Genomic DNA, 16,058 nt, shown 5'->3' on the forward strand with positions numbered 1-16,058 from the left:
AAGGCAGCAGACCCACCAGCAGGCTATTGTAGAAATCCATGGGTGAACAGTTGAAAGCCTAAACCAGGGTGGTGTGAGTATCAGAGGAGTGAAGAGGGCATAACTGAGAGATATCGCAAAGGTGAAATCAATAGGCTTTGGCAAGAGATTAGATATGTGAGGGTGAGAGAAGTGGAAGCTGACACATAGACTGTGAGCCTACGGAACTTGAGGAAGGGTGGTGCCCTTGACAATAAAAAGGAAGTTTGGAAGGGAAAGGAAAATTTTGGAGGGAAGGATAACAAAATCAACTTGGGATAATTATTACACTATATTTAGAAATAATTTACTTAAATATAAAAAAAGGAAGACAAGTAACATCATTTTCAGATTTATGAAAAATAAATTTATTACATAACACCTTGTTTTTAACAATGTTCAATTTTTTCCTCAGAATACTTGCGTCATTCATGTAAAATAGTTTGATACAGTACGTTGTATGTTATAGTTTTTTTTTTTTTCCTCATAAATTCTAAGGCTCTCCTACTCCTTTCTCCTTTGCTGAAGTAAGGGCACCCTAAGTAACGTGCGAACAAGAAAGAAAAGTAAATGAACAAAATTTTAATTCCATTACACCAAGTCAGCTCTGAAAATCAGGACAAAATATCTGAATGGATGCCGCACCTTTTAAAAGGAAGTTATCACCTCATGCTTTTTCATCTCAAAGCATGCTCACAATCAGCAACACCAACAGAAAAAATAAAACACTGTCTATGACAATCTTTTTAGTTTGTTTGCTAAACCAAACAGATTTATATCAATGACAACATACTTATTTACTATCGAATAGCAGCTTTAATACCAGTCAAGTCATCGATTTAAAAAACAAAAAACAAATTCATAGGTTGGAAATTAATCTTTGGGAGTTCTGAAATCTGCTGGAAAAATTGCGTGGCTTTATGTACTTTGAAAAAAATGTACTAATTTTGTTGGTCAAAAACACTGATCATGTGGAAAATGAATCAACCCATTGAAAAGACTAAAAAGAAATATATATCAAAATAATCTCAATCTGAATCTTGATTATTTTGTTGGTTTTTGTTGTTGTTAACATATACTGTTTGTTTCAAGTACCAGTTAAAGGATTTTGCGTACTATTGGTCAGATAATGTTACATCGAGAGAATTCACCACATACAACAAGGAATGCCTGCCCCTAGCACATTTCACAGCTTCAACTGCTACAGACTGTCACTGAAAAAATGCATTGGTCAGTCTGAACCATGTCAAGTAAACTATGGAAGTAGCATATCCACAACACAAACTGTGCTAGCACTTTCTTTTCAAGTCTAACTCCAAAACAGGTAACATTTGCAAGCCACTACTCCAATCTGTGAAAAGTGGTAGAACTTGGCTATTGGACATTTTGAAGGTGTGGTTGTACAGTACATTCGCATGGCCCATACCAGGTTCCAGGCAGAGAGCTGCATGGTCAGTCCTGCAGCATTAGCAACAGTGCATTGACATTATTCAGATGCAGCTCAGTACCGGTGTGTCTGATGTGAGTACTGTGGAGGCTGCTGGGAGGTAGTTGAATATCCCATGCTGCTCTGTGGCTGTGATGTGCTTGGTCCAGGGTTGGGATAGGCAGCATGTGGATTGGAACGCTAGGAAAGAAGGCAAAAGGCAAAAGGAATGAGTAAAGTGGGTAAGCAATATGCAGTTGTCATACTCTAAAATGAGACTGCTCACAGATTTTCAATGAAATGGGTCACAAATCTCTGCTGAATCAAGGGTTTAGAAGTGACTTTTAATACTAGTATTAATATTTTGCAACTTATGCTTTAGATCTCCCTTTTGAATTCATTAAACACAGTTTGTCAGAGAGATTAAAAAAAGCCTCCATTACAAGGTAATGCATTAATGAACAATGACAATGGTCAAAGACAGGGCATCCCTGGTTACCCCGTCAACTCCTGGATGCTCCTTCTTTGGTGTGTTCCCAAAGCACTGGACCCCAAAAAGAAGTTTACTTATCATTACTCATAATTATCCTACCTCCATGGTCCAGAACTTTTAAGTTCCTCTTGCTGAATTCAATCTCACTCTCTGCTTCAGTACTTCTATACCTATTCTTTGTACATACATATTACTGTACCAGCCTGTCTCCCACTCTTCCATATTTTCCTAGTTCATCAATCTGTTCTGTCTCTTGTTCCTTTCCTTCAGAATCCTGACCTGATGGTCAGTACAAACACTATGCTCTGCCTACCCCTAATCCTGGGTTTCTATCAGCCCTACCATTATTTGCTCCTACTTACATGCTGCTAAACATTTGCTAAAAAAAAGTTACACCACACTGATGACTAACTTCACAAAATAATTATTACCTGTTTACCTTTAGAACTTATTATTGCATACTGGCCTGCCACATCTCCTTTATTTTTGCCCTCATGGACTTCAAGCTTCCTTCCAAGCACAGAACAATTGCTGCTTCCTACAAGAGGCTTGTCCTGGATCCCCAGCTGAAAATAATCTCTACATATTAAAATTATCTTGTATTTATATTTTATGTATTTCACTTTAATTTCTTTGTATATACACTGCTACTTCCTATACGATATAAGGGCTGGGACTATTTAGCTTGTACCTTATTTATTCTCTTAATACTCAAATGAATTATCATCTTGGTGACATAGATCAAAAACCATAAGGGGTTTAATAAATGTCTGTTGAATTGATTGGAACTAAATTCTTAATTTTTTATTTTAACTTAATACTTTGCAGATCAACCCAAGGTAATAAACAAAAGGAGAAAAATAAATCTGACACTAGGATGGAAGATACAATGATGAACAAAATCTCTCATTGTGGACAGGAACTATTTCATATTTGTCTTAGTATTGCCAAATCTAGCAAAGTTCATGACACACAAAAGATACTTAATGAACACTTGTTGAAACAATGATATATGCAGAATCAATTTATTTTGCTTTGATATACTTTTTTCATTTATGAATTTTATTTTCTTAAATTATTTATAAATGATATTTTCGAAAGATAAGGGGGGATGATAAGGCAGAATATGTTAGATTTAGTAACTACAAATAGAAAAACAGAAACAACAAAATTAGTATTTTTGACAGTGCACCTGAGTGATGGGATTTTATTTTCCTATTCTACTATAAAAAAAAGCTTAGCCATAAAATATTCTGCTTTAAAGAATATTTTACAATATCATTTTAAATTTTGTCAATAGTTCCCTAGATTTATAAAAAATTCAGATAATTTTTTCTCCCTCAAAATTAACTAACAGAGAAAAACACTGAAAGGTAAGATTGATAAAAGCTTTCTCTTCTAAACAATACTTTTTAGAGGTTGTAGCATTGCTTTGACTTCATTCCAAGATAATTAATTTAGTAAGGTATAAAGACATTTTTGAGCCAAATAAAGGTAAAAAATGTATCCATCTAGGCAGGGTGAAGGAGAAGAAGAATTAAGCTGTCTTTTGTTGTTAGACCATGTATAATCAAATTATTACCCTGAAGTATAATGGGAGTAGAGTTATACTTTCTGTCTTAACCCAGATAGTAGTTTTTTTCCAACAGCTCTCCTTTATTGCAGTTCTGATACCTCCAAGATCAACATCCTAATTCCTTAATAAAACAGTAGACATTTTCTTCCACAAGAAGATTGAGTTTCCAAGGACTAACAGATAGTGAACCCAATTTGCTAATTAGAATGAACAGGAAAGAAACTGATTCTGAAAACAAATCTTAAGAGAAAATAATATACAAGTTACCTGAATAGGAAACATGTCAATACCTAGGCAGGTAGGAGGTACAGGGGATAGAGTGTTAGGTTTAGAATTTGATATGTTCAAATTATGATCTTTCCCAGCTGTTTGACCTCGAGATAGGTCACTTAAATTCTGTCTGCCTCAAGGATAAAATAGTGATAATAATAGCATCTACCTAATAGTTTCTGTGAAGATCAAATGAAATAATATTTGTAAAGTGCTTATTAGTCCAGTGCCTGTCACACAGTAAGAACTTTAAAAATGTTTGTTCTCTGTCCCATATGGATAAGGAAAATGTTTAAATGACATGAATATATAGTATGGAAAATTTATAATGATTTAGTTGCTTCTGACTATCTCAAACAAAACAACCTTATTATTAACCTTGTAATTTTAATTTGAAATACCTGATAGTCTGAGGTCATGATCAGTCCACCTGAGGTAGTGGTAGGAGGAACAACTCTCACTTTTTTCAATGGGGGTCCCTGTGCATGACTGCTGTCTTGATTCCCTGGATGACCAGTTCCATTAGTATGGTTATTGCCCTGCTGCTGCTGCTGGTTCTTCTCAATTGGTTAAAAAAAAAAAAAAAAAATTTCAACTCAGAAGGAGAACAAAACTCAAGAAGTAAAAGGTTAGGGGGAAAAATACAATAAAATAAGGTATAAATTGTACTTCAATATTTACTTTGTCTCCCTTGTCATCAGGTTCTTCTTCTGTTAAAAATTCACGTTTAGGATAAGGGATCTGGCAACCTGCAAAAACACTAGCCATAAGAAAACAAACAGTTACTGTCTTTTTGTAGATGGGATCAAAAGTTCCTGTGCCCTATATAGGGAAAACTGGACTAAGCAGTTACTTTTGGATGCCTCATTTAATTATTTTCTTCCTTAACTATTTTTATAGAAAAGATTGTAACAGATATTCTCAATGAAACAGTGGCTAACAGTTTTTTCTTGTATTGGTATTGTTATCACCATAGCAGCTATGGCATCTGAGCAAGGAAAGACTGCTATTGAACTAGCCAAAAATATTTTATTGGCTCTTCTAATATTAAATTTCAATCATTTTGTATTTAAAAAAAACACTTTTTATTACTTAAGGAATAAAAGGAAAAAAAGTTTTATTTCACACTTTCAAGAAACTTTCAGGTAACTAAGAAACAATTTGAATCTTTATTTCCAAATAAAATTACTCTAAGTAGTTTGGAGAATCTAATAAAAATAAACCAGCAGTCTCAACAAAATTGGAAAATTTGAACCAATTTTCTCCCTGTCTTCATTAACTTCCTCTTCTCTAGATGATATTAGATTGCCACCCAAATATGGTTCAGGTGTATCATTATATAGATAAGATTATCTTTAAAATGTTTGTTGAACTGAATTGAACTCCACACTTTTTGGCCACTTTTAAAACAAAAGATGAGATAAGGGAAATGTGAACTAATTAGTAAATGGCACTTGGCATTCCAGAACAGAGAGCTATGACTTCAGGCCTTCAGCAGAAGTCTGGGAAGATCTATAGCATGAATAATCAATCTGTCAGTGAATAACAGGATTAGTGCTATGACTAATGGGATCAAAGTTTCATAAAGAAAGAGATTAACAAAAATGCCATTTAACTTTAAACCCTTCAAATGGCATCTTGGTCATTAGTGCTCATTTTTAACTTGTCAGAAATCAAGTCTTTACTTTCTAGCCATCCTGGGAGTGGCTACTGGAGAGGGGTGACTAGGAGAACACACAAGAAAACCTTTACTTATCATGCTGACAGGATAATAAGTAAATCACTTACTCTGATGTAGGAAGTGGATCTTCTAAGAAATAAGGATCCTGCATAGCCTGTTCTGAGGTAATTCGCTTTATTGGGTCCATAGTAAGCAACTTCTGAAGCTGAAACCAAAAGTCACAAAATAATTGAATATATTGCTCTGAACTTTATGAAGACTTATGTCTAGACAACCTGACTGTCTTTCAGTAAACAAAATCTGAATGAAAAAGGTGCCTATTCATTCAAAGTTAATATACCAAAATTCACAAGCTATCAATCCAGTACAATTTCAGATAATGACAAGTACACTCAACTGGGAGTCTGGAGACAAGAATCTAACATGAATTCTTCATACACACTAGCTGCTGCTGTGATTGTTCAGTCAAATCTGACTCTTCATGATCCCATGGACCATAGTATGTCAGGCTCTTCTATCTTCCACTCTCTTTCCAAATTCATTTTCATTGTTTTCATGACACTGTCCATTTCATCATCTGCTGTCTTCTTTTGTCTTCAATCTTTACCACATCATCATTTTCAATGAATCCTGTTTTATCATTATATGGCCAAAGCATTGAAGCTTCAAATTCAATATTTGATCCTTCATTGAATAGCCTGACATAATTTCTTGAGGTACTGATTGATTTGGTATCCATACCTGTCAAGGGACTCTCAAAAATCTTCTCTAGGACCACAATCCTAGAGCATCAGTGCTGTGGAGCTCAACATTCCTTAGAGTCCTACTGTAATTGCTATACATTACTACTGGAAAAACCACAATTTGGAGTGTATCACCTTATCAGCAAAGTGATATCTCTGCTTTTTATTATGCTGTACAAATTTGCCATAGCTTTCCTTCTAAAAAGCAAATGTCTTTTAATTTTATGGCTGCAGTCACCATCTACAGTGATCTGTGAGCCCAAGAATATAAAATCTGACACTGTTTCCATTTTTTCCTACTTATATTTGTCAGGAAATGATGAGACCAGTTGTCCAGATCTTAGTTTTTTTGATGTTAAGCTTCAAGCCAGCTTTTATTTACACTCTTTCCTCTTTCACTCTCATCTAAAAGGTTCTCAATTCTACTTCACTCTGCCCTCAGAGTGGTTTTGTCTATATATCCGAGATTGTTGATATTTTTCCTGGCAACCTTATTCTGACTTTTGAGTTATCAACTTCACATGTCACACATGTATGCATATATATGCACATAAGCTGATTAAATAAAATGAGAATAATAGTCTTGTTAAACTCCTTTTCCAATCTTAAATCAATTAGTTGTTCCATGTTTGGTTCTAACTACAGCTTCTTAACTCACATATAGTTTGCTCAGAAGAAAACTAGGATGGTCTAGTACTTCCATCTCTTTGAGGACTTGACACATTTTATTGTGATCTACACAAAGACTTAAGTCAGTAAAACAGAAGTAGATTTTTGTTTGTTTGTTTTTTGAATTCCTTTTCTTCCTTCATAATCCAGGGAGTAATGGCAATTTGATCTCTAGTTTGTCTGACTCTTGAAAAACTAGCAAGCACTTCTGGTAATTCTCAGTTCACATAGTACTGAAGCCAAGTTTGTAGAATCTTAACATAACCTTAATGGCTACATAAGCACAATTGTTCAATAATTTGAACATTTTTTGAAGTAGCCCTTCTTTAGAATTTCTCATCTGCAAAATGAATGGATTAGATTAGATGTTCTCTGTGCTCCCTAAAAGTTAGAAAATTCTTTGAAAATACATATACTCACATGACTACCATTTTCTCAAACATCCTAAAATTTTTTTAACTTCTGTATCCTTTTTTGGAAAGGAAAAATGATTAGATTTTGAAATAAATTTAGTGTAAATCACTGACATCTGAAGGTACAAACATACTGAAAGGTCACACATATATTAAATATTTAATAAACTTAAGTAAAAACTAAGTCCATTAGGAAATATGTAAATAGAATATTCCTTGTATACTCAGTGATCTGTTCTATTATAATTCTGACCAAATAAATCTCACTGGTCTTGAGGTTTAATATGAGAAGATAAAAACAACAACTTAGATTTATGTCGTACCTTGTAGTCACAAAGTAGTTCTAAAACACTATTATATTTCTTCTGTCATTTGATTTATGAGGTAGGTAATATTACCTTTGCAGATTAAGAAATGGAGGGCCAGAGAGAAGTGACTGACCCTAAGGTTATTGTCTAAGTAAGTAGCTCTGCACTAAGAATAAACCTAAATCTTTGGACTCCAGGGCCAATATTCTTTTATACAATGTTGCCCAGTGGATGGACCTAAAAGATATCTGGATAGAGAGTTCTGATGCTAAATGCTTGCTAAACTGCTACCATTTGACTGAATTTTTAAAAAGTTGCTATTTTAATGAATTTTATCTTCATCCTTAAGGCTGAAGAAGAAAGAAAGGTACAATAGATACAATATAACCTCTAGAGCTATTAACACAAACAGATATTAAATGCATATTTATCAAGTAATTATTAAGTGTAAGACACTGTGTTAGGCTTAAGGGACATGAAAAAAAAGTGTTGTCAAGCAACTACTTAAAAGATGCAATACACTAAATTAGGGTATCTTTCTTTTTTTCTTTCATTTGGGGGGGGGGAAGGAAGGGAGAAGGTGGGGTTTGGTTTAGATAGTCAGTTTCATTGAGTATCTGGGGCTCTAAGGCAATCTTTCTTTCACTTTCACATCTGCTTTACAACCAACAGTCTTAAGAGTTACTTGGGGCACTGAGGAATTGAATGACTTGTCAAGGATCACAAAGATATTATGAGTCAGAAGCAGAACTTGAACCCAGATTTTCTTGACCCTGAAGCTGGTATCCTTACAGCGTGCCACAATACAGAAGAGAGCACTAGCCACTTAGGTAAATCAGTTAAGGGCTTCTCATAGGAGGTGATCCAATAGCTGAGCCTTAAAAGAGGTAAAGGAATCTAAGAGTCAAAAATGCATTGGGGGCAGCAAAGTTGGAGATGAAATGACAGGAAACAGTAAGAAGGTCAATTTGGTTAAGAATGTTGACACATGAAGGAAGGAGAAAGGAAGGAGCAAAGGAAGGAAAGGAGGGGAAAGTGGGTCAAGGATGAAGCCTTGGAAGACATTTACACAAACTGGGTAGAAAGATTATCCAGCAAAGGAGCTTGAGGATTAAACAGGTATAAAGAGAACCAGTATTACTTAGCTAACTAAAACAGTTTAAGAACCCACAAAAATGTTTATAAAAGAACTACAAATTGGTATTATTTAGGATAAATGGAGTGAAAGGATCAGTTCAGGTTATCACTTAATACAAACATCTCATTTCTCTCCAAGTAAGTCTCAAAGAGGCACATTTTTAGGATTCTCCTAAATCACCTTTTCAAACTAACAAGTTTCTCTGAAAATTCATAAGCCTACCAAATACTTAAAGAACATATTCATGACCTTGCTAATTTTCTATTTTGTATAAATTCATTTAACATTTTGAATCTAACTCTAAACATGTCACAATAATCTATTGTTGAAATCAAAATATACTGGTCCTATGGAAAGTAAGAAAAGCAGCTGGAAATGTTGACAAGATATAATCATTATATTATTACTGTTGTTGTTAGAAATATTTACTAAATAAGCATGAAAAATGAAGCCACATTTAAAATTTTCAAGGAATTGCATGTAATACTTATTGAACTGTAAGGACCATGTGTTAGTAGAGCGTATAAAAATAAATTAGAAAATGAAAAAAAAAAAAAAAACCAAGCTGTCTTCTAAAGATTTCTTTTTGCATTTCAAAAAGCATACTTTTCAAATCCAGTTGTGCAACATTTCTGTATCAATGTGACAAAATTTCTATTGGTAACAAAATGCATTGTCAAATATGGAATCAGCAGAAAAAGTACATTATAACTTCATCATGAATAACTATTCTATTTCATAGATGTACTTTTGTTATAAGTCAAATTCTACATACAGAGTGAAACAATGTATCTTTCATTACAATACTGAAATTTCATAACACTGTCATTCTTATTTTCATATAGAATAATTATACTAGGGTTCAACTGCACTTTTAACATGCTTTAAACAATTCTTCAAAGTGTTTAACTGGAAAACAAAGAAAACAACAAAAACATTTGAGTTATTATTAATTGGAAATTTATATAAAATAGTCAATCTCTGATTTGTTAAACAGTCTGATAAGCCAGGAGTAAGTGCACTGAACGCGTGCTGCACTACAGTATACCTGTGTAGTACATACAGGTGAGCTCCTCTTCTTACAGACTAGCCCTAAACTGAACCAATCATTTATTGTGCACTAAATAAGTTTCATTATGATTGCCATTAATCAGGGCTTACCAAGTGGAATGCTTTACTGTCTGGTTTAACTTTATGTTTTTCCATATACTTGATAAGGCTGCAGTTGGTATATCTGAAAGAGAAACACTATAAGATGTAGAATCATATCAGACTTAAGTTGAGATTCATTTTACATAAAAACCCTAATTTATCCTTGATTACTGATTATGATATATATGTAAAAATAGTTACATACATGTAAAGATTAACATCATCCTCTCACAAGAGGAGATCCTTTTGGGTTGGATCTCCAACAGCCACTGTCAGGTGGCTCCCATGTAATCCAACAGCTTCCTATGTATTCCAACAAAATTCAAATTTAGATTTCGTCCAATATCTCTTTCAATCATCTTTTAATGAATGTGGCTGATTAGATATATTATTCTTTAATTGAGGTGAAAATATATTATATTGAATCACTATTTGAATACTTTATTTTAAACTAAAACCCTCAGGATTTTCAAACCTATTTTTAAAATTGTATCTGTTTGGTAACTAAGTTAAAAGGTAGTAGTATGCCACATAACATCACCCCTAATCAACATTATTAATATTTAATAGCTAGCATTTACATTTTGAAAGTTTGAAAATACTTTGCAAATACCATCTAATTTTATTTTCACAACATTTCAAAATAAATGCAGATGGGGAAACAGCCAGACAGAGATTAAGTAACTTGCCCAGGATCATACTAGTAAATGTCTGAGACCAGATTTGAATTTGAATCTTCCTGATTTCACATCTAACTCGTTATCCATTGAACCATCCATTTGCCAATAAAAAATATCAGAAACAAACTCTAATAAAAACTTAGCACTCTAACACTTTTGGACCAAGCAACCTTTTGTAACCCTGTTCTATGGCACAAATTGTCCTTTATAATATTGTCTTTATTTGTAATTATATTTGTATTTTACTGACTAATTATGTCAGTTAGAATATATATATATATAAATTATTAGAACACAATATTTTCCTTATATGAATAGTAAATGGGCAAGAACTATGCTGTTCATTATTCACTGAGCACAAATTATTATTTGTATGTGAATGAGTAGTTAATAAGTTTAGCTTTTTTTAGTTTAAAAAATTTTACATCCACCAAAGTAGCAGCTATATATATATATATATGTATGAGAGAAATCTTTTCCATCCTCATATATCAAGATTTTCTCATTGTAAAAGCCGTCATTAGAGAAACAAAGACAATAATCATTTGTCAAAAATCAAAAGGAAATTAATCTTGTGTTGGGTGATGTCAGGCCTCACACAGAAATTATAAAATGAATAGGATTTCATACAAAACAAAAAGCATGCAACAAAATGCATTTTCTTTGACTTACGTATTTCTTCGGAAATCTTTCATTAAGGTTGAATGTTCAGGCATCTTTTTTATATCTTCCCAATCTTTATCTGTGAAGTACATTCATTAATTTTATATTGCCCAACTTCCTATTATTAGTGCACAAAATATTGGTCAACCTATTTTAACATGTCACTCCAATATTGATTATGGCATAATTAGTCTAATTTAACTTTTTGAACTAAACTTTGCTGGTCCCATCTGTAATTTTCTCAAAGATAACTGAAAGTTACTCCTTCCTTTATATAGCTTTTAAAACTGATAACAGGCTTTTTCCATAATGCTCATGCTCAAAAATCTAGAGCTGGAAGGGACCCCATTTTACACATCAGGAAAGTGAGGCTAGAAAATTAGGTTATATGTATAATAAGTGACAGAGCCAGATCTTGAAACCAGAGTTTCTAATGATCTGTCCTTATTTCTTTTTTTAATTTTTTTATCACATATTTCTTCACAGCATTATAAGTAATTATTAAGAAGTGAATGTAATATAACTTACTCATATGAATTTTACTTTTAGAATCAATTAAAATTACTGAAAATTTCTTGGGTGAAGAAAATTTTATTACCTAGAATATGACTAATTATGTAGAGCAGAATTCCCAAGTAAGAAAGCATGCTTTTCTTCTAAGGTTTAAGTTACCTGTGACTATTCAAATTCTAGTTTTACTTCAAGGCCTAATTCATATTTTATCTGTAACTAATCCTGGACTATAGCATTTTCTGCCCTCTAAAAAATTATAATCTGTGCCACAAAACAATTTTGCACTTAACTATATAAATTACCTTGTGTTCATCATGCTGAAAGACTAAATGGTACCCATATTAAGTGACAAAAAGCCAGCCTCAAGAAGTGAATCCAAGTCTAGCCTGTGATATAGACTGGATGTATGATCCTGGACAATTTGTTCAATGTCTCAGTACTCCCAGGCCTCTCTAAGTCTACATGTTATGAAGCCTTTGTTGATCTGAATTGATAGAAGTTTCATTATTGGGAAGGTTTTAATACCAATTAAATAACCATAATGATCCCTTATATCAAAAAATAAACCCATTCCTTTGGGAGAAAAACTTTATAAATATTCTCTAGTTACTCCATATATAGGTCTTATTTTTTCAAATGGACCCTTTAAGGACCCTCATTTTTTTTTTTTAAATAAAAGCACCTTGGCAAATTTCTGAGCATTTATCATAGTTGTTTATATTTATTACTGCTCCCTTTCCCTCTGAAAAACTAGATAGGATAAACTTATAGCTACAGTAAAGAATTTAGAGACAGGAAACCTTAATCCTAGTCCCAACTCTGCTTAGGACTTTCTAAAGAATTCAAGAGTAAGTGCAAGTTCTCCTCTGAAAAGAAAAAATCATATGTCCATTATGTCTTATGTGAAGTGGGGAAAAAGACTACAGAAAATGGCATATTTCAAAGAAAGACAATATATAAATAGTTCCATGTTAGAAAATATGAAAGTACAACTCAATATCTCTCTTTGAGGTCATCTTGAAATACAATGAGTTTAATATATCCTTTTCCTAATGCAACCCCAAATTGCAACGATTCCCTTGTTACTTCATTAACAACAGGATCTTTAAACAAATAAAGATCTTAAAAGTATTTTGCTATTTTTCAAACATAAAACAATACCCTATTCTTTCTACAAATTCAGGAATTTGTAATGTAACCATTTATATGTAAAATAAATCACATTAATATGTAAAATAAATTCATATAATGGGTGTATTATCTGTGCAACCTTTTGAACAAAAGATTCTATACAAACAACTTTTGTGCTTTACTTAGTCTATCCTTTATTTTAAAAAATACGTCTTTTCAAATGCTGATATGTAAAATTAAATTAGAGTGATAAAAAGCAATATGTACCTGCAGGAAATCCCATTACATTGAATATTCTGTCCAGCTGGTCATGGTGATAAGGATTACTAGTTTTGATGTCCTCTTGTCGACAGTGAAATATTGGTTCTGAAGTTAGTAGCTCTGCAAATATACACCCTATAGCCCAAATATCTTTAAGGGAAAAAAAAAAAAAAGAAAGAGAAAAAGGAAAAAGAAAAAGAAAAGGAAAGGAGGAAAATAAAGTGGATCTTTCCAAAAGAAAATGCATTGTTGGGGGAGGGGGAGGGTTTGGAGGGGTGAATGGAGAAAGGGGGAGGATTTTTTTTTTTTTTTAAAGGAAAGCATATTCACTACTAAACAATCAGTTTATGGACCAAAAAATACCATGAAATTACATTAATTTTAAATTCCTCATTTTAAATACTGTTGCCCCACTTCCTTCCCACCTACTAGCTTTAGTCTAAGTTTCAGTCTAAATTTAGAATAGTTGAGTGAAGTTATTCATGCTCAAAACAAAATCATATGCATAAAACTGGATTCAAGGTCCCTTATATCAGAAGTGATAACTGAAAATAAAACAAAATTAAAATTAAGCAATACTTTTTTGAAACAGAGAGGTAAGGAATATGAATGAGTATGATGAAATAATCATGCTATTTTTGTCTCCTTGCTAATTTTAAAAATTCAGTAATTGCTCAGCCATTAATCCTAATTAGTAAACTTCTACTGCCAGTAAAAAAAAAAAAAAAAAAAAAAAAAAGAAAACTTCCAACTTCAAAAACTTATTGAAACAGCATTCCTGTTCTCAAAGAACAAGTAGCACTTCAAAGTGTTCCTTTCAAGTTACAGTTATATCTCAACCTGTAAGCTGCTTTTTAGTATCAGTGAAAATGGCAACATAATCACTATTTGAAAAGGTTGATCAAGGTAACTCATCTCTTTTTATACTGTAAACTCATTTTGCAAAATTCAAATTATATATTTATTTTCTTATTGCCTCATGTTTAAAATCTACTTACCAGAATTATTCATCATTGAAAAAATTTCTGAAACCCAAATAGGAAAAAAAGATGGACTGACTTAATCCTTTTAAAAAAATAATGAAAAGTGGCAGGTAATATATGATCCACTCTACACACAACAGATACACAACACATTCGGGAAAATTTTATTATTTTGGCCAACATATATGCAAAATTAAATATATATATATATATTCAGATGCAAATCAAAGAAGGGAGAAAAAATTTTTAAGTTTATTTTCAAGTAAATTAACTATATTAATTGTAGTTCAGTATAAAATTTGTAAAGACATTCAAAAGCAACTCTAAAATCATCAGAACCAAAAATTAATTGTATTGCCATCCTCAACAAGGCTGAATTTGGAAGGGAATGAATTATCATCTACCTGTTCTTGAAAGAAAACTATCACTGATGCAAATATGTTATATTTGATATGAACCCAGATTTATATTTCCCAGTGATAAATGAATTTTTTAGTTCTTGCATTTCACACCCCAAAACCACCAAGCTCAGTCAACATTTTAAAATAAAAACATCCTTGGTAAAGTTAAGTACTATGTTTTGGACATATATCTATGAAGAATTTTTTTCTAATAACATAAATTCAAAGATACTCTAAATTTTCCAATTATTTTTTTTACTAAGAAATTGTCAGATAACAGTTTATACGGCAATTCTACACCAAGACGACATGATAGTCTTAAAGAGTCAATTAAGAAATACAATATTGCCATAAAGTAAAGTTGCATAAAATAAAAGTAGATGGGACTCTTTTTTTTTTTTAACACAACACATTAGAATCTTGTTCCAAATTCTAGGAGACATAGAAGAGTCATCAGAATAAGTAGGATTACTTAAGTTAAGAATGTGGCTTGACAGATAAAAGCAAATATATAGGGGGATAATGGCAAATGGAAAGGGGAGAGGAGACTGATTTGTTCCAAGCTCCAGATCACCTATGTAGCTTTCTTCTCAACATATACCCCATTTTCAGTATCTTCTATCTTGTATACTAATATGAGATCATTTTTTTATCCACATTATTTTTCCCATTTCATTTTCCACTCAACATTTTTCAGGAATTTCCTATCAACATGCAAATCAAATTCAAAAGCTTCAACCATGGACTTAAAAATAATTTACTTAGTAGCTTACTGTACCCTACTTCCTCTCATCCCACAGACTCTTTGGTCTATGTTGTAAAACATGTATGGACAGTTCCTATTTATGACTTTCTATATGTTTTTCCTTGCATCAATGTGCCTTTTGTTAAGTCATACAATATTAATGGAACATCTTCTCTAATCTCATCTATCAAATCTCATCTATCACATCATGTCTACTTAGCCCTTCTAAAATGACATAGTTAAATAATTGAAAGATTAAACTTGTTCTGCTGTTTGGGTCTAGAAACTAGAACTAGGACCTATAAGTAAAAATTATAAGGAAGAACAATTTGGTTCAATGTAAGGAAAATTTTCCAAACAATCAACTGTCCAAAACGTGAAATGAAATGAATTCTCTATCAATGGTGGTCTTCAAATTGAGGCTAGCTTTAATGATCACTTGTTGGTAATGTTGTGGTCAGGATTCAAGCTTTGGATGAGATTAGACTATATGAACTCTGAGGTCCCTTCCAACTCTTAGATTTTAAAGATTATTTCACAAGAGTAACTGTTAAGAAGCAATTTAAAATTAGCTCTACTCACCAATAGCTTTGGTATAATGTCTTGCTCCAAGAAGGAGCTCTGGAGCTCGGTACCAGAATGTTACAACTACTGGATCCAAATCTGCTAAAGGCTTCAAAGGTGAATTAAATAATCGTGCAAAGCCCATGTCAGCTGTGAAATTCAAAGCAAAACAAAATACACTTTAATATTAAGAAAATAAAACTTTTACAAGTCTTATTGATTATATTCTA

The 16,058-nt window shown here is 32.5% G+C and overlaps 1 protein-coding gene across 6 annotated transcripts in view; it reads right to left on the reverse strand.

Moving 5' to 3' along the window:
* Nucleotides 1-362: 362 nt before the first annotated feature.
* The window catches only part of CDK8 (cyclin dependent kinase 8), a 128,096-nt gene continuing 112,400 nt past the window's right edge, over nt 363-16,058 (reverse strand). For 4 of the 6 annotated variants that reach the window (XM_023499585.2, XM_031960765.1, XM_031960766.1 and 1 more), the window contains 8 exons: nt 15,847-15,978; nt 13,142-13,285; nt 11,240-11,309; nt 9,897-9,969; nt 5,572-5,669; nt 4,465-4,543; nt 4,185-4,343; nt 363-1,645 (listed from right to left, as the gene is read on the reverse strand). In XM_023499585.2, the coding sequence (XP_023355353.1) occupies nt 1,520-1,645; nt 4,185-4,343; nt 4,465-4,543; nt 5,572-5,669; nt 9,897-9,969; nt 11,240-11,309; nt 13,142-13,285; nt 15,847-15,978 (881 nt within the window). In that variant the 3' untranslated portion in view covers nt 363-1,519. The remainder of the gene's footprint in view (nt 1,646-4,184; nt 4,344-4,464; nt 4,544-5,571; nt 5,670-9,896; nt 9,970-11,239; nt 11,310-13,141; nt 13,286-15,846; nt 15,979-16,058) is intronic. The other 2 variants (XM_012545198.3, XM_031960764.1) reach the window with 2 other exon arrangements.

This window comes from Sarcophilus harrisii, chromosome 3 (assembly GCF_902635505.1).
Source record: "Sarcophilus harrisii chromosome 3, mSarHar1.11, whole genome shotgun sequence".
NCBI lineage: Eukaryota > Metazoa > Chordata > Mammalia > Dasyuromorphia > Dasyuridae > Sarcophilus > Sarcophilus harrisii.